The sequence below is a fragment of the Phocoena sinus genome, chromosome 9, assembly GCF_008692025.1.
Source record: "Phocoena sinus isolate mPhoSin1 chromosome 9, mPhoSin1.pri, whole genome shotgun sequence".
Lineage (NCBI taxonomy): Eukaryota > Metazoa > Chordata > Mammalia > Artiodactyla > Phocoenidae > Phocoena > Phocoena sinus.
In genome coordinates this window covers 19,672,864-19,691,386 of record NC_045771.1, presented here as the reverse complement: position 1 = coordinate 19,691,386, position 18,523 = coordinate 19,672,864, and the positions used below count along the sequence as shown (strand labels likewise).

General features: G+C 38.3%; 1 protein-coding gene and 1 pseudogene across 2 annotated transcripts in view; both read left to right on the top strand.

Annotated features, from left to right (window-relative positions):
- EXOC4 (exocyst complex component 4) overlaps positions 1–18,523 on the top strand; it is an 856,192-nt gene that overhangs the window by 118,338 nt on the left and 719,331 nt on the right. For both annotated transcript variants that reach the window (XR_004351419.1, XM_032642974.1), the window contains exon 7: positions 16,799–16,973. Coding sequence is in view for 1 of the 2 variants with exons in the window: in XM_032642974.1 (XP_032498865.1) it covers positions 16,799–16,973 (175 nt within the window). In the remaining variant the exon portion in view is untranslated. The remainder of the gene's footprint in view (positions 1–16,798; positions 16,974–18,523) is intronic.
- On the top strand, positions 3,858–4,164 carry LOC116759334 (annotated as a pseudogene).

The window sequence follows — 18,523 nt, the reverse complement described above, 5'->3', positions numbered from 1 at the left end:
AAATTCATGGAAGAAACGGGAGAGAAATATGCTTTAATGCTAAAAGTAGTTGTGTTTGGATAGTAAGGTTATAGGCTCCCTCCCCCTTTATTTTGCAACTGTTATTAAGTTATAGTGAAAAATAAATTCATTATTTAAGAATTAATTTAAAGTATTACTCAAGTTATTTTAATCAAAAGAAATCATTACAAATGGAAATGCTGATTGGGGGTATTAGTGTGGAAAAACAGTACGTGTTTGCAGATCAACTGGATCATGTTCATTAAGTTACTTTTTATGGTGTGTATGTGTGTGTGAATGTGTGTGTGTGTGTGTGTGTGTGTGTGCATGTTTGGTTATTTTCTGACTACTCCTAGAATGGAAGCTTCAAGAGAAGAGAGAACTAGTTTGCCTTGTTCAGCACCATATATCCAGAATGTAGTCACAGAGCCCACCAGACCCATAATAAATATATTTTGAATGAAAGAATGAATTCCACTTATATTGAATATCAGTCATGGACCAGGAACTGGGCTCAAATGCCACACAAATACGACATGATCCCTGTCCTTATGGAGTTTAAAGTCTAGAGGGGAAGAAAGGCATTAATAAGAGAACCTTTAGATAAGTGTATTATTATAAACTGTGATAAGTGCTGCAGAGGAAAAGCAAAATGTGCCATGAGAGCATATAACCATGGGGACCTAATCTGGTCTGGGTAGGTGGGCATTAGTGTGTGTCTTGTGTCTGGGGGGGATGGTGTGTGTGTGTATTTTAAATAATAAGGTAAGGCAGCTTTTACTGTTGTTTTATACAAGTTGTAGTTATCAAGCTCCATTCATTTGATAGCACCTGCTAGTTATTCTTCTAGTTGTGCAGTTACCTTGACGATGACATACAAGATGTGAGAAGGAGAGCATCCGATTCTTGTTGTGCCATTTTCAGAGTTCTTTGCTGGTTGATTAGATTTTTGTGGTTTATTCGATTTTGATAATTATTGCCAAGTGTGTTTTTCTTAGAGATAATACCAAGTTTTCATGTCATCAGTAATGTTTGAGAGTTCCTGTAGTCTCTAGTAAACAGATTGTATTATCAGAATGTTTTTATCTTTGTCAATCTGATCGGTGAAAAATGGTATTTCCAAGGTGGTTTTGATTTGTATTTTTTAGAGAAAATTTGAGTGAGGTTAAACTTCTTATTTGTGTAAAAAGTAATTCATTGTTATGATATCTATGTTATATATGGATATATTATTTCATAATAATCTGGGTTGAGGGTGAGTGTAGTTATAGCTAAAACAAGATTAGTGATAAATGATACTTATTGAATCAGGGTGATAAGTACAGGATGGTTCATTATCCTATCCTAAAAGCCGACTTGTTTAAAAGTTGAAATTTTCAATAGTACAGTGGTCAAATAATGTTTTATTTCCTTACTGAAAAGTAGTGAACATCTATTTTTCCAGTATGTTTGTCTTTCTATTGATTTACAGGAACTTTTTATATATCAAGAAAATTAGTTCTTTGGGATTTATATTCTAATTTCACTCCAGCTTCTTTCTCTTTTGACTTTATGATGTCTGATCATGTATACATTGTTTTTATTTTTATGAGGTTGTATTTATCAGTGTTTCCTTTTAAAGTGTCTGGGTTTTGTGTCAGAACTTAGGTCTTCTTCACTCTTAGATTATAAATAAAATTTCCCAAACTTTCTTCTAGTCTTTATATTTTTGATCTGGAATCTGAAGGAGTGGCCATGCTACTTTTAAATAGTCATAACACGTATTACATTGTATTGTAATGGACTGTATACCCTTTTCGTTTCTGCCTCCTAAGTGTCTGTCATGTAATTGATTGTCAGTGTTAGGTGAATACTCGCTGAATAATTCTAACATTGAATCATCCACTTTATAGTCATGTTTTTCTTCATAGTTGGTACTTGCCTCATTTCCTAAAACTCCCCACTCCCCCAGCCCCCGATTTCTCAGTCTCTGCAGGCTTTAGATTTGTAGAGATACATTGAATTACTGCTCTAAAAGTTAGAGCAATGTACTTTAAAAATTCAGAAGTGAATGAATGAAATGAGGGCATACTGTTGTAATAGGCCAGTCATACAAAGTGGTTTTATCTATGAGACAGTCAAAAGGCTCAAGCCCCAAGTTTAGTTTTGTGGTACAAGTACAGTGTTTATGGAAAGAGAAATAAATATTTCTCGTGATTTCTTTATATCTGTGGCTAGAGTCAGGCATGTATTTCTTTTTCAAATAAGTAGCATTTCCTTTCATCTCTTCTTTCTCTATTAGTTACTCTTCACCTAAGTATCTGAAATGTAGGATTTGGTGGAATTGGTCATTTTATTTTACAGAAAAATCATTTAAGAGCAGCTTTGAAGCAAGGTCAAGCATTTGTCCTTGTGGCTTCTTGTAGCCATTCCCAAGCACTGCGTGTAGCACCTGGACATGCTTGGAATCAGGAAGGGCCTCGATGTAATTTAGATGAGTCGTTAATTTGAATCAAAGCAAGCGGGAAGCAAGTAAATTTAACTTCAGTGATTATGATTCCATTTGATTAAATCTCTACTTTTGATTACATGTATCAGTGAGAACATGCTCTAAATACACCCAACTATTAAATACTGAAGAGTATGAATAGGATGAACCAGGGACATATGGAAGAAATTCCACTATTCCTCAACTAGAATATAATCCCCTGCAGCTTTACTAAAATATTTTTAGAACAAATGAAAGGAATTACTTCTTTACATATGGGGTTTATTACACCATTTGTTAACTAAAATATAGAGTTCATTACCATGGAAGGTAGTACTGGTCCCTACATACTTTCTTGTAAGACTTAATTGATGATAGCTTCTTCTTTTTTTTTTAACATTTTATTTTATATTGGAGTATAGTTGATTAACAATGTTGTGTTAGTTTCAGGTGTACAGCAAGGTGATTCAATTATACATGTACACCTATCTATTCTTTTTCAAATTCTTTTCCTAATTAGTTGTTACAGAATACTGAGCAGAGTTCCCTGTGCTATACAGTAAGTCCCTGTTGGTTATCCATTTTAAATATAGCAGTGTGTACATGTCAATCCACACTCCCTAACTGTCCCCCCACCACCTTCCCCCTGGTAATCATAAGTTCCTTCTCTAAGTCTGGGACTCTGTTTCTGTTCTGTAAATAAGTTCATTTGTATGTTTTTTTTTTTTTTTTTTTTAGATTTCCCAGGTAAGCAATAGATGATAGCCTCTTAGCATATCAGGTGAATTAATAATGTGGGTAATGTTCATAGCTCTTTGGTAAACGTGCAGTTGGACAGCTGTCTTTCTGATCCTTATGTTGTCCTTTGGTTATAGTCCCTGGAGAACGGGAGCTTGGCTGAATGCGCTAGAGGTCTTACCCAGTGTTACATTTCTTAAATATTTATTTTATATTTGTCAGGGTAAAAACAAAATGCTTTTTATTTCTCTTGTTTTGCACGCTGTAGGAGGTTCATATTAGAGATGGGGCCAGTTAAGGAAATGATGGATGAAATCTACATTCTAGGTTATTGATAACGTTATTTAGGTGTCTGCCTTCGTGTTGCATCAAGGCCACTTCTTTATTTGGCAGATAGTAGGAGCTGCCTTAGATCTTTTCATTTTCTGTGTGCTTGCTGGTGTCATAATCCAAAGATACTCCACACTCAAACCGGCACTGAATCTTTCTCATAGCAAAAACACACAAACAAAAACTTGTGTCAGCTTTCCTCAGCTACCGCTGAGCCGCTCCGTCCTTCTGAGGAAGCTAAGGCTGCGTTGGGGTGAGGCCCTCACTTCATCAGGCGACTAGCACCGCACCCGGCAGCCCCTCCCTAGCGCTCGCCCGCACCATGGCCTCCGCCTTGGAGCTCGCCTGCATCTACTTGGCCCTCATCCTGCATGATGATGAGGTGACGGTCACGGAGGAAAAGATCAATGCCCTCATTAAAGCAGCCGGTGTAAATGTTGAGTCTTTTTGGCCAGGCTTGTTGGCAAAGGCTTTGGCCGGTGTCAGCATCCGGAGCCTCATCCACGGTGCGAGGCAGGTGACCTGCCCCCTCCACCACTGCTGCCCCAGCTGAGGAGAAGAAGGTGGAAGCGAAGAAAGAAGAATCTGAAGAGTCTGACGATGACCTGGGCTTTGCTCTTTTTGACTAAAACCTCTTTAGTAACACATTCAATAAAAAGCTGAGCTGTTTGGTGCTAAAAAAAAAAAAAAAAAAAGTGTGTCAAATGAAATTCTTCCCTTGGTGATGTTTAGGGGTGAGGTCAGATATGATTAGAGCACCTTTGTGTGTATCTTAGGCTGTACTTTATTTTTCTGGGCTCCTCTAGTTCCTGGCCCATATCATCATTATGTTCTCTAATCAGATTGGCTGTAAGTTTTTAAGAGGGGGGTTAACTTTGTGTTTGCAGCCTGATTTAGGGCTGGGCACGTACTAAGTGCCCAGGAAGTTTAATGAATGAATAACTAAGAAAAATGCAAAGAAGACAATTTTAAAATAAGAGGAAACGATTTTTATTTTTTAAAAAATCTCAGCACTACACAGAGGGGGGTCTAAGGACCAGCACTACCAATGTCACTTGAAAGTTAGAAATGTAAATTATCCCTGTGGGGAGGGGTGATTAAATTGGAATCCCTGAGTGCAGGGCCTACAGGAGTCTCTAGATGATTCTACACATGCTAAAATTTGAGAACACTCTTTGTAACATCACAGACATCACGGAGTTCTGTAGTTTTGTAGCATTTATGCTTCGCAAAGCAGTCTGCCATCTGGCATCTCACCTGAGTGAGCCTTACTGTTGGCCTCATCACAGGTAGGGGCGTTATTATTAATCCCAGATTTACCCAAGGAAGTGGGAAAGCTGCAATAATTTGACAGTTTCACAAAGCTGGTTGGTGGTGGAATTAAGAGGATAAGTTGTCTGTATCCTCCATGGAAGTTTGCTTTCTGGCTTATGTAAAGATCACAGTCCTAACTCATTTCCTGGGCCTGATTTTGTTCTTCCTCAGGAGAAGGGCGGTATTTACGCTGACACATCCATTCCCGCACCCGTACAGTCTCCACCCCACACCCCGCTGTGATCAGTGGCAGGCCTCTCAGCGATAGCTGGACATGTTAAGAAGTGTGATCAGCCGCCACAGAGTAAATGAGTCTTAATTGACTCACTTGAGAATCAGACTGATGACTTAGAGACACGTAAACAGTTCCCCTAGAAACCTTGTACGTTCTTATACTAAGACCAGTATACAACTAAGTACTAAGAATATACACCTAAAATCATAACTTTTCTTCTTTGGGAAGTGGATTTGCGGATACATTTTCCAATGTTCCATTATGATGAAATATGATTTTTCAAATGGGTGAAAGGCTTTTCTTCCCCCTAGCTTTATTGAGATAATAACTGACATAACATTGTGTAGGTTTAAGGTGTACAATGTGTTGATTTGATATACTTAAATATTGCAGAATGATGACTACCCTAGCATTGGCTAACACCTGCATCACATCACATAATTACCATTTCTTTTTTGTGGTGATAACTTTTAAGATGTACTGTCTTAGTAACTTTCAAGTATTATAAAATACAGTATTAACTATAATCACTATGCTTTACCTTAGTTCCTCAGATCTTACTCATCTTATAACTTGAAGGTTGTACTCCTTGACCACCATCACCTGTTTTCCATAGCCCCTGGCAGCCACCACTCTAGTCTCTGTTCCTTTGACTTTGGCTCTTTTAGGTTCCGCATATGAGTGAGAACATATATTTGTCTTTCTCTGTCTGACTTATTTCACTTAACCTAATGCCCTCAAGGTCCATTCATGTTGTCGCAAATGGCAGGATGTCCTTCTTTCTCATGGCTGAATAATAGTCCACTGTGTGTGTGTGTGTGTGTGTGTGTGTGTGTGTGTTTGTGTGTGTGTTTTGTGGCCATGCCGCGCAGCATGCGGGATCCTAGTTCTGCGACCAGGGATCGAACCCCTGTTTCCTGCAGTGGAAACGTGGGGTTGTGCGTGTGTGTGCGTATGTTATCTATTCATTCATTGATGGACACTTAGGTTGTTTCCGTGTCTTCGCTCTTGTGAATAATGCTGCAATAAACATGGGAGTGCAGATATTTTTTGAGAGTCTGTTTTCATTTCTATTGGATATATGCCCAGAAGTGGGATTGCAGGATCATATGGTAGTTCTTTTAATTTTTTGAGGAACCTCCATACTGTTTTTCATAGTGGCTGCATCAATTTACATTCCCACCCAGCAGTGTACAAGGGTTCCCTTTTCTCCATATCCTCCCCGACACTTGTTATCTCTTGTCTTTTTGATGATAGCCCTTCTATCAGGTGTGTGGTGATAGCTCCTTATGGTCTGATTTGCATTTCCCTGATGATTAGTGATGTTGAGCACCATTTTGTGTACCTTTTGGTCATTTGTTTGTCTTTGGAAAAATGTCTATTCAGTTTCTCTGCCCATTAATCGGATTGTGTTTTGTGTTGTTGTTTTTGAGTTGTGTGAGTTCTTTATACATTTGGGATATTAACTTTTTATCATATATATGGTTTGCAAATATTTCCTCCCATTCATAGGTTGCTTTTCATTCTGTTGATGGTGTCCTTTGCTGTGCAGAAGCTTTTAATTTGATGTGGTTCTCTACTTGTTTATCTTTGCTTTTGGTGTCAAATCCAAAGAGTCATTGCCAAGACTAATGTCAAGGCTCTTATTCCTGTGTTTTCATGTAAGAGTTATATGGTTTCAGTTCTAAGTTCAAGTCTTTAATTCATTTTGAGTTGATTTTTGTGTATGGTGTAAGGGAGTGTTCCAGTTTCATTCTTTTGCATATGACCATTCAGTTTTTTGATCATCTTTTGTTGAGGAGACTGTCCTAGGAAAGGCTTTTGAAAGAATGATACTAATACTTTAATTCAAACAAAAAGGGCCTGGGTTTATTTTCTAATTTCACCCCCTAATTTGCCACACGTTAGAACTAGAAGTTCATTCGAGGTTATCTACCAAGAATTCAGAAACTGAGCATGAGAGGCTGACTTGACAAGTGGGGAAGTGACACAGGAAGGCAATTACTAGAGCCAGGACTGGTTCTTTTTATTTTTACTGTGTTTCATTCTATATTGCTAATAATTTTTTCCTATTCTTTTCATAGTGCAGATGGAGAATTAGTCAGCACTCCTCAAATAGTAACTGCTCTTTACATGAAGATTGTTATTAATAAAAGTGGTGAAACTAATCTCTATCCCTTAGAAGTAGGTATTAGATAACCTTGAAGATAAATGGCATCTATGTCCTGTTTGAAATGAAAAATACTAGCTCAGCCAAGCTTATTATGAAAATGTGTACGTGAGATACAGGAGTGTAAAACAAAGACCATTTTGATATGAAATAATTGATGATCAGTTTCTTTTAATTTTTCATATAAAACCTTATAAGACCTAAGCTCAGAGTTCAGTATTTTCTTATCTTTTAGAACATAGAAGTAGGGAAATAAGTATTTTGTGGTTAATGCCTTTGTCTGTCAGTGGGAAAACGCAGAAACCTGATATTAAGGTCTCAGCAGATAAGTAGTAGAACAGGACTGATTTTCTACCTTGTGTGTGTATCTTCGTGACCAAGCAAGGCAGCTTCTTGGCTGCTAACATGGATTTTCCAGCCAAATGACTAATTCAAGGTTCCCTGGATGTTAAATTTAGATCCAGATAGTTGAATCTCACCTTAAATATTGAACATTTTTCACAGCTTGATGATATAGCTTTATACCACAGACATTTCTTGACTTGTGCAACTGTGACTATTCCTTAACATTTTCTTCTCCGTAATTCTCTGCCTTTTTTCATGGTGGCACTCCAAGATGAGATACATAGGAGTAGTTATGGGTAGGAAGTTAGTAGGCTATCTGGAAGAACAGGTAACATTTTGCTTGTATTTATAAGAAGCCTGTTTTTAAAACCTGCCAGGTAATTGGAAGTATGTTTAAAGAACAAATATTTGCGTCTTCTTGACTCTTTCATGTTTTTTAATACAAAATGGATTTTAACACAGTATTATTAAAGTTAGCTCTGAATGCATATATATCTTTCAGCTTGTAACTATATTTCTTTTCATTCTCATGTTTATGTTGATGAGGTTATCTTTCTGAGAGGAGAATTTTGTGTGAAATATTTTTGTTGTGGTCATCTAATTTCCCTCCAGGAGATCACTGTCAGTGATACATATTTCCTTGCCACTTGTTATCTGTAATCCGGTCTCTATCTCCCCCATCTGCTGGAGCTCATTGTTTCATTCTTTCTTTGAACAAATACTCATTTATTGCCTGTCATATGCTTACTATTATGACAAATACTAGAATACTGTGGTAAATCAGGCATAGTTCTTACTCTCATTGAATTTACAGTCTAGAGAAGGAGAGGCAAGGACTGGAGGAAAGGAGTGTCTCCTCTAAGGGTTGTTTTAAAAATCCAGGGAAGAGATGATAAGGCCTGCATTAGCAGAGTAACAGTGGCAATGGGCTAAAGTAGGCCCATGGTAGAGGTAGTAAAGAGGTAGAAATAAAAGAGGTTGGTAGTTGATTGGATTTGAGGAAGAGGGGAGGGGAGGATGATTTTCTGGGGTAAGTGATACCGTTCACTGACTTAGGTAAATGGGTAAGTAGGTTTGGGTAGGAGAATGATGAGTTTTATTTAAGACGTGTTAGGTTTGATGTCTACAGCTCAGGAGAGCCGTCTGGACAGAAGATACGTTTGGGAGTCATTAGCAGGTGGATGATTGAAGACATAAGTGGTGGATGAGCTCACCCAGAGAGAGTATGAGGATTGAGAAGAGTTGACAGCATTTAAGGAACAGGCTGAGGAAGAGATTCTTGAGAAGGCGCAACCAGGGAGGTGGAAGGAGAGTGGGAGAGTATAGGGTTGGAGCCCGTGGAAGGCAGTGTTTCAAGGAGGAGTGAGTGGTCAGTAGAAACAAGCACTGCACCTCCTTGAATGAGGGCTGAAGAGGTCTTATTTATTTAGAGGTATAGTTGATTTATAATGTTGTGTTAGTTTCAGGTGTACAGCAGAGTGATTCAGTTATACATGTGTATGTATCTCTTCTTTTTCAGATTCTTCTCCCTTATAGGTTATTATAAAATATTAAGTATAGTTCCCTGTGCTGTAGACTAGGTCCTTGTTGGTTATCTATTTTATATAGAGTAGTGTGTATATCTTAGATTGAGCAAAATGGTGATTTGAGACTTTTGCAGGAATTGTTTTAGTAGAGTACCAGGGGTAAACTGGTTGGCAGTGAGAAAATAGAGGCAGGATAGACTTCTGTTGATGCTCTTTCCAGCCTTGGTTTCTGTAGCATTTGATAGTACTGATAACTCTGGCCTCTTCTCTTAAATTACTTTTTTTCCTAACATCCTTTAAAAGAAACATTCTCCAAAATCGAGTCCTTTGGTCTCTCTTTATCTCTGAGCTTTCGTCCCCTTGTCTATAATGTGGGGATAAAAGTAGTACCTTCCTCATTGGGTTCTCCCAAGGATAAAGTGTGCGCTTCACACAGCGCCTGGCCTGTTGTCATCAGTGTGGCTGTGAAGACGTAGTTGTCTTTGTTGTGGTCGTCGTCGTTGTCATCATCATTATCTCACTCTAGCCTCACTGTTTAAGGGCTCTCGTCCATCGTGACAGCTTTAGCTGCTGGCCGCATGCAGAGGACCCCAGGCTGGTGGCTGTAGTCCTGGACTTACCCGAATACTGCCACCCTAAATTGCTTATTCTTTTACTCATATGTACTCAGGCACCCACAGCTTAACTGTTTTCTCCACTCTAGGCATTGGGCCATGTGTTGGGGGAGAGGTGTGGGTACATAACCACACATAAACAGGGACTGTGTTCTTATTCTCTGGCCCAGGAGGCCATGCATGTTGCTCTTTTGTCACTTCTCTCAGTCCATTGTGATCATCTGCTTTTTTTTGAGGGATTATAGAATGAAAGGGGAATGAAAGAATTGGCTGTTATTCTGTGAATTAGACCTCTTTTAGTTAGCAGTGACAGAACCCACCTCCAGCTCGCAGAATTAAAGAGGGGTTCTATTGGGATGATACTAGTGTATCTTATGGAATACAAGCAGGACTTCACTAAGCTGGGGGAAGGACAGAGATGCAGCTGGGCCATGGGGACATCTGGAGTATCTCTTGTCATCCCCCCCGCCCCCTGCCTTTTCCCCCTCTAGATGGTAACCGTTAAAGGAAGCAATTTACTATTGTTTTGAGCTTGCTTTTTAGTATACTTTCACTTACATTATTGCATTTAATTCTCACAGTTTGTGATTAGGAAATTGTAATTGAGGAAATTTGTGTTTGAGGAGCCTGAGACTTGGAACAGTCCCATGATGTACTGAAAATCCCATGGCTATTCAGTAGAGAGCTGGTACCAAGTCCAGCTTTCTAATGCCAGTCCTTTATACCGGCATTTATACCACATTGCCATCCCAGGATTGAAGTTTTCTTTCACTGACTGTGGTGTTGTATTGCATATTATTGCATACTGTTTTGTGACTCTGGAAATAACCTCTGTGTGTGCGTGTGCGTGTGTGTGCGCGCGCGCCTTCGCACGCACAATTTTCTTCTGACTGGTAGAAATTGCAATTAACTGAAATTCTAATCTCTATGGTTCTTAGGCTTATTCCTGTCTGAGGCCTTTTTTTATTCAATTCAATTTAAGGCATCTCTAGTAATTTAATGATTCTGCCTGCTCTTTTGTCATTTGGATCAGTGGTGAAAACCTTGATCCTAACAGGATTTAAGCAACTGAGCTAGTTGCAGTGTCATGTTTTATATCATCTTTTATTTAGTCGATATTTTGGTGGTGGAGTAGGGTCGGGAATGACTTTTTTCTTTTTTTAACATCTTTATTGGAGTATAATTGCTTTACAGTGGTGTGTTAGTTTCTGCTGTATAACAAAGTGAATCAGCTATACATATACATACATCCCCATATCTCCTCCCTCTTGCGTCTCCCTCCCACACTCCCTATCCCACCCCTCCAGGTGGTCACAAAGCACCGAGCTGTTCTCCCCAGTGCTATGTGGCTGCTTCCCACTAGCTTTCTATTTGACATTTGGTAGTGTATATAAGTCCATGCCACTCTCTCACTTCGTCCCAGCTTACCCTCCCCCCTCCCCGTGTCCTCAATTTCAGGGGATGACTTTTGTGGGGCTCTGTGTGTGCAGGTCATCCTGAGTGTGTCTGCAGTGAAAGGCAAACACTTGTTTTCTCGATCTAGTGTCGGGTGGGCAGCCAGCGAGTGCATGTGAATATTAACAGCATATTTCAGTTTATTTCTGGTAGCTTTAAATTGGGCCAGACTACTGCATTTTATGTCTCATTCATGTGAGTGATTCCTGGTCTCTCTTATTCTTGCTGCATTGGGAGAGAGTCACTTGCTTTTTCATTTTCTTTTTTTAGGAGGGCATGTGTTGGTGAGGAATGGTCAGCCTTTGCAAAGTGTGTGATCGACTTGGATTCTTTCCCTTCTTAGCCATTCACTCCTTATCCCGCTGCTGAGTTCAGCATCCAGTGCTCCCCTGAAACCCTTCTTGCCAAGGTCACTGGGACCTGTGAGTTGTACATTTCTGTCTTTACTTCAGCTGGCTGCCCTGTAGCCTTGGCTCTGTTGCTATTCTCTTCTCCACTGTGTTCTACAATTTTCCTTCCTGTCGTCGTTTTCCTGCCTTGCTACTTCCTGAACATCTCTTCACTGCTGCTATTTCGGGGAATGTTGGCTTGCTTGTCTTACTCTGCATATTATCCCTGAGTAATCTCATCCTCTCAAATATTTATCACTTTGTAAATTTCCAAAAATCAGTCTCTCTCCTGGGCTCCAGACTTACATATCCGAGGACCGGTATGTAACACCTTAAACTTAACATCTTCAGATCTAAACCCAACAGCTCTCCTTTTCAACAGTTTCTGTCTTCACTTCATTCTCATTCTCTCTCCCTCTCCCCACTCTCTCTTTCTCTTTCTCTCAGGAAGGGTAACCATTGTCTTCAGAGTTGCTCAAGCCAGAAATCCATACAAAAGGATCCTGAAACCTCCTCGCTCTCTAATACAGTACAGTTACCTCAACTAATTCTGTCCATTTTCTAACGTGATCCATCCATCAGTTGTGTGAGGCTCCTGGAACAGGTATTAATTAATACTTTGGTTTTACAGATAGGAACACTTGAAGAAGTTGAGAGATTTTCTCATAATTACAGAGTTAGGAATTATCAATGTTGGGAAAGAATGTGCATCTTTTGTTTCTTTACCGGTTACTTATGTAAGAAGGAAAAACAAACAAAAAAAACAAGTGAACCAATAGAGAGAAACTAATGTCCTCCTGGTAGTAAGATTCTGAAGGAGTCAGTGTTCATAATACTTCACTTTTTGAGACATCAGTTTCCTTTTTTCGCTGTTCTATATGTTTTCACTTCACCACAGGGGAGGTGTTGGGCCCTCACTGGCCTGACTCAGAGCCACAGCTGATGATTTAAAAAACAAAAACAAAAAACAGCCAAATTGAGATATAATTCACGTACTACACAAATCACCCCTTGAAACACTGGTTTTTGGTGTATTCACAGGGTGTGCAACCATCACCATTCTGTAGTTCCAGAACATTTTTGTCCCCCCTACAAAACAAACCCCATATGCTTTAGTGGGTAATTCCCACCTACCTAAGAACCACTAACATATTTTCCATCTGTGTAATTTGCCTATTCTGGATATTTCATATAAATAGAATCACACAAAGTCACAACGTAGTCTTCTGTGACTTTTTTCACTTTGCATAATGTTTTCAAGGTTCATGTTGTAATATGTATCAGTACTTCATCTCCTTTTATAGCCAAATAATACTCTATTGTATGAATATACCTCGGGTTTTTTGGGTCCATTTGTTAGTTGATGGACGTTTGGATTATTTCCACTTTATGATTTTGCTATTACTATTTTACTACTATTTTAATATTTTACTATTATGAATAATGCTGCTGTGAGCACTTGTGTACACATTTTTGTGCACATGTGTGTTTTTGTTTTTCTTGGGTATATACCTAGGAGTGGAATTGCTGGGTACGTATGGTAACTCTATGTTTAATGTTTTGAGGAACTGCCAAAGTGTTTTCCAAAGCAGTTGTACCATTTTTACATTCTCACCAGTGCTGTATGAGAGTTCAAATTTCTCTACATCCTTACCAGTACTTTGTATTGTCTGTCTTTTTGATTATAACCATCCAAAAACTGGTATCTCCTGGTTTTGATTTGTTTTTCTCTGATGGCTAAGATGTTGAGCATCTTCTGTTTGCCTACTGGTCATTCATATATCTTCTTTGGAGAAATGCATATTCAAATCCTTTGTCCATTTTAAAATTTGGTTGTCTTGTTACTAGTTGTAAGAAATCTTGAGGTATTCTAGATACAAATCAGGTAAATTATTTGCAAATGTTTTCTCCCGTTTCTTGGGTTGCCTTTTCACTTTCTTGATGGCATCATTTGCAGCACAAAAGTTTTAAGTTTTACTGTCAGAGCTGCGGGTTTTATTAGTATTGTCGAGACTGTGCTGTGGTGAGGCAGAGGAGAGCTTCCCTCTCTTTGAAATTGGTGGATGTTTCAAGGTAGGCAGAGCGGCAAATAGAGTGTCTTGATTTCCAGCCTGGCTCTTCTTGTTTTCTTCCCTCTGTAGCCTGTCTTATGGCTCTGATAGTCATACTACAACACATCTGTCTTGGTCTTGATCCTCCAGGTGTGGCCGAAGGTGGTCGTGTGGTGCATTTTATCCAGGGATTGCTATTTCCATACTGTTAAGATACCATGGATCTCATTTTACACCTCAGTTCCCTCTTAGGTCTCTTTTCTAAACAGAGCACTGCCCCTGGTTGCTGAGTTGCTCTTGTCCTTGAGTGGCAGCCAAGGTGTGTGTAGTCATGGAGTCTAGTGGCCCTGGAGATAACCAGACAGCAGCCCCTCCATTCAGAGGAGCCACTCCTCTTCCAGTGTTTTCTGCTTTATTGCTGGTTTGTAGGCCTGTACCTAGAACTTCATGCCATTGGGAAGTTGGATACCAGCATGCCTTACGCTTCTGAATGTCATGAATCGACATCATTTCAACAGAAACAGACGCACAAAGAGAACAAACTAGTGGTTACCAAAGGGGAAAGGGGAGGGAGAGGGATAAATTAGGAGGTTCATTAACATGTACATACTGCTATACATAAAATAGGTAATCAACAGGGACCTACAGTATAGCACAGAGAACTCTCCTCAGTACTCTGTAATAACCTATCTGGGAAAAGAATCTGAAAAAGAATAGATATATGTATAACTGAATAACTTTACTGTACACTTGAGACTAACACAACATTGTAAATCAACTATACACCAATATAAAATAAAAATTAAAAAAGAATCATTCCAGAAATGTTTGGGTATAGCATAAGGTTACTACGTTTTAATTTTGTCAAGTAAGGACATTTAGCAATATAACTGCAGTCATGGGAGAAAATAACAGATTTTTCTTACCAAGAGAATACCAAAAATATCAAACAAATTTACCTTTGTGAAACATGAATATATGGTCTTATTTTTCTGTCTACCACTGAAAAATACATTGTGGTCTGTGGATTGACATTTGGGAACCACAGGCTTTTACATACACAGCATAAATCTTTATTTGAAAAGTAGAACCTTACTTAATCAGGCATTTTCTCTGTATGATGCCAGATACCAGTCTTACACAGATTATTTACCAACACTGAATTAACTATTTTAGTTAAGTTAGATACAACTTCCTGTACTTTGTACCTCTTTCTGCTGATTTTGAGTAGTTCTTATATAACACAGATGAAAGTGAAGAATTGTTTTAGGTAAATGTGAGTATAAATATGAATTTACCTTTAAAAGATTTTAAAAAATCATCATTCAAAGGTAGAATGGCTCCTCTTTACAACTATGATGTGTAATTTCTGGATTTTATATATATATTCTAGACAGGGAGGAATATGTATATTTTTATTGATTCTGTCTTGTCTAAATCAAAATGTCAGAGATATTAGGGTTTTATCATAAGATAATTATTGGCTGTCACATTGGCACATTAATTACAGTAATTGGGCAATAAAGAAGCCATAGGAATAGGTATTATGCTATACGTTTTGATGAGATTGTAGTTACAGCCTCTTATTTATGGTAATAAAATCTTGTTAATCGACACTGCTGACAAGATGTTTTGCTTTCTTTTTCTACTTTCCAGGTTGGTTTATAAGTCTACTTAGGAACTATGAACTGAGAGCCACAGATGATACAATAAAGGTCACGTTCCAAAACTGTACTCATTCATGGTATACACATTAAATGCATTCAGCCAATATTTGCTGCTCACTGTTCTGAGTGCTCCTGCGTATACAGAGATGTATAAAGCAGTGCCTGCTCTAAAGGACTCATAATGGGGAAGGGAGGTAAAATGTCTATATATAAATAAATGTGACCCACATTGATTGAGTCACATATGTGAGCCATATGTGTGATAAGTTCCTTAAACGTGGAATAAAATACAACTTCAGAGGAGGAAAGGATGATTCCAAGTGTGAGTGATCAGTGATGCTGTAAGGCTCAGTGATGGGGGAATTACTTTGCATCCATGACATGAAGCTCTGAGCCATCTCTGAATATACATCTACACTGTAAAACTATAGAGAGAGGTAGGTGGCTCAGTGCTCTGACATGAAAATCAACTTTTGTCCTGGGGTCAGCTGCCTTGCAACCTCATCTTGTGTCCTTGAGTATATAAAATTCATGTAATAATATGTGTCCATCTCTCAGGATGCAAAATGAGATAATGCGGAGGTCCAAGCTGCTCCCTGTGGTGAAAGTCAGATTTCTCGGCAGGTGTGTAGTTTTTTCAGGCAAGTTAGGCCACACATTTGAATGGGAGTAAGCGCAGCTTTCCATGACTAAAAGGATTAGTGTCCTTACCAAAGTGCCCAATTTATTGCTAGAGAATAGCACATTCTCTGTAACATTCGAACTGTTGTCTGAAAAATTGCCTGAATTCCTTAGAAAAACTACCTATATAAAAGAGTATAGTGATCACTGAATTATGTTAAAAAGGAAACAAATGTTTACTGAGCTGCTACTGCTGGTTTAGGGACTTAAAAATTGTCTTTAAAATTTTTACACCATGTTCATTTTTTTAAATTGAAGTTTATTGATTTACAATATTATGTTAGTTTCAGGTGTGCAGCAAAGTGATTCAGTTATACATATATATTTTTCAGATTATTTTCCATTATAGGTTATTATAAGATATGGAATATAGTTCCCTGCACTATATAGTAAATTCTATTGCTTACCTATTTTATGTATAGTAGTTTGCATTTGTTAGTCCCATACTCCGAATTTATCCTTCCCCCTTCCCTTCCGCCTTTGGTAACTATAAGTTTGTCTTCTACATCTGTGAGTCTGTTTCTGTTTTGTATATAGATTCATTTGTATTATGTTTTAGATCACACATATAAGTGATCATATAATACTTTGTCTGTCTGACTTCACCATGTCCATTTTATAGCAGAGGAAACAAACACTTAGATAAATTTTCAAAAGTTACTTAGATCAGACAACTGTTTGAAATGAAATCTGTTGAAATTTAATGAGCTGTTTACATGGTAGTGTGCTACTTCACTTTAGTTTGATGTTTTTCTTGCAGGCCAGCGTCAATCATTTTGTGTTTGTTTGTATGTAAATGTTTATTTTTTTCACTAGGTTACTTCTAGAACTGCTGGAGTTGCTGTTTGACAAGTTTAATGCTGTAGCTGCTGCACACTCTGTGGTCCTGGGGTACCTGCAAGACACTGTTGTGACTCCACTGACTCAGCAGGAAGATGTCAAATTGTATGACATGGCAGACGTGTGGGTGAAGATCCAAGATGTTCTGCAGGTAAGGTCCTTTTACAGAGGGTGCCATCTTGATTCAGAATAACAGGTAGGAACATAAAAAAAATCAGCCACCTGAAATATTCTCTTAATCATAAACAGTGAGAATGTAGTGTTCCTATTTAAAGGTGATGCTTGCTGATGTTATGAACTTCTATCATTTTCAAAAGACCTTTTAAACAAACTTCTTTTGGCCAGGCTTTAAAATTAGGAGATTCTCAATACGTAGCAATCAAGGATCTAAACATATGTAGCTTAAGTTTATGACCATTTTCTTACAGTCAGCTCTTGCATATGTTGGGGTAAAAGACAGGTCAAGAGCTTATTTTAAGAGATGAAGATAAACCTGTAAGGTATAAATGTACCACTTTGATTGATCTGTTGAAGATCGGAGGAATGATATTACTGTTTGGTATGATGCTGCAGAGGGGGTATTTAGAAATTTTATTATGTTTTCTCTCCATGCGCCAGGAAAATATATTTGATATGGCCAGATGAAAATGAGAAATACGATTAAGAGTTAGCTGAAGCAAATTTGACATAGCTATATAGAAGTGACTTGGTTAGACAGTATCTACTAATAGGAAAAAAATTAAGTATATATAGGGAATTGAAAAATATAACTGTGTAGAAGTGAAATTATTTGCATGGCAAATAGGATTCTTTGCAGGAAAAAAATAAATCATGTATGTAGATTGTAGTTATTTTTGAGAGTATAGGCATGCTCTTGGTGGATTGATTGATTCCTGATTATTCATTCATTAGACAGTTTTTGGGATACAGTCTGTGTGCTTTATTGATGGTTCAGTAGAAAGAATATAGGTTGCAACTATATTCCATGAGTTTGTTTTGCTGCTATGTCAATTACCACGTGCCCATAGTAGGTGCTTGATGAATATTTGTGTGTTGATTAAAATATCTTTATTGCTTGGAAACTGGTTATTTAAGATTTTATATCTTGGTTTGCTAATCTGTCATGGAAATATATGCTTTTCAGGTTACATGTTTATTTTAATGATGAAATAAGATAATAGATTTTAAAGCTATTTCAAAAATAGTTAGAATTAAGGACTTCTGGTTCTGTCCATTATGTGGTTACCTCCTACCATAAGTAACTTGAAAACTGGGTGGACTCAGGCGATCAGCATCATCAGTTGAGAGAAGAGAATACATGAGGTCACTTTCACATACCTCCCAGCTTCTTCTCGGGGACACTTTCAAACTATGACATAGGAAAATGAACAAACATCAGCAGGCTCTAAGTAGTAGATGAAGCAGAGTTCAGGGTTCAGGGGTGCGGAGACAGCTGCAGTTTGTGGGTTAGGATACTGAAGGAGAGGAAATTGCAGAGAGAAGGAACCCCAGAAATATGAAAAGAGTAGTGTTGAGCCTTTGGTCAGATGTGAAGTTTCACCCACTCCAAGGCAGAATATAGCTACTGTGGGACTGTGAGCTGAATGGAAATTGCAGAAGTTGCCAAATGCTCAGAAACGTTGGAATTCAGACCAGCCAGTGTGGGGAGAAATTAGTGAACATCCTGTGCTTTCATATGTG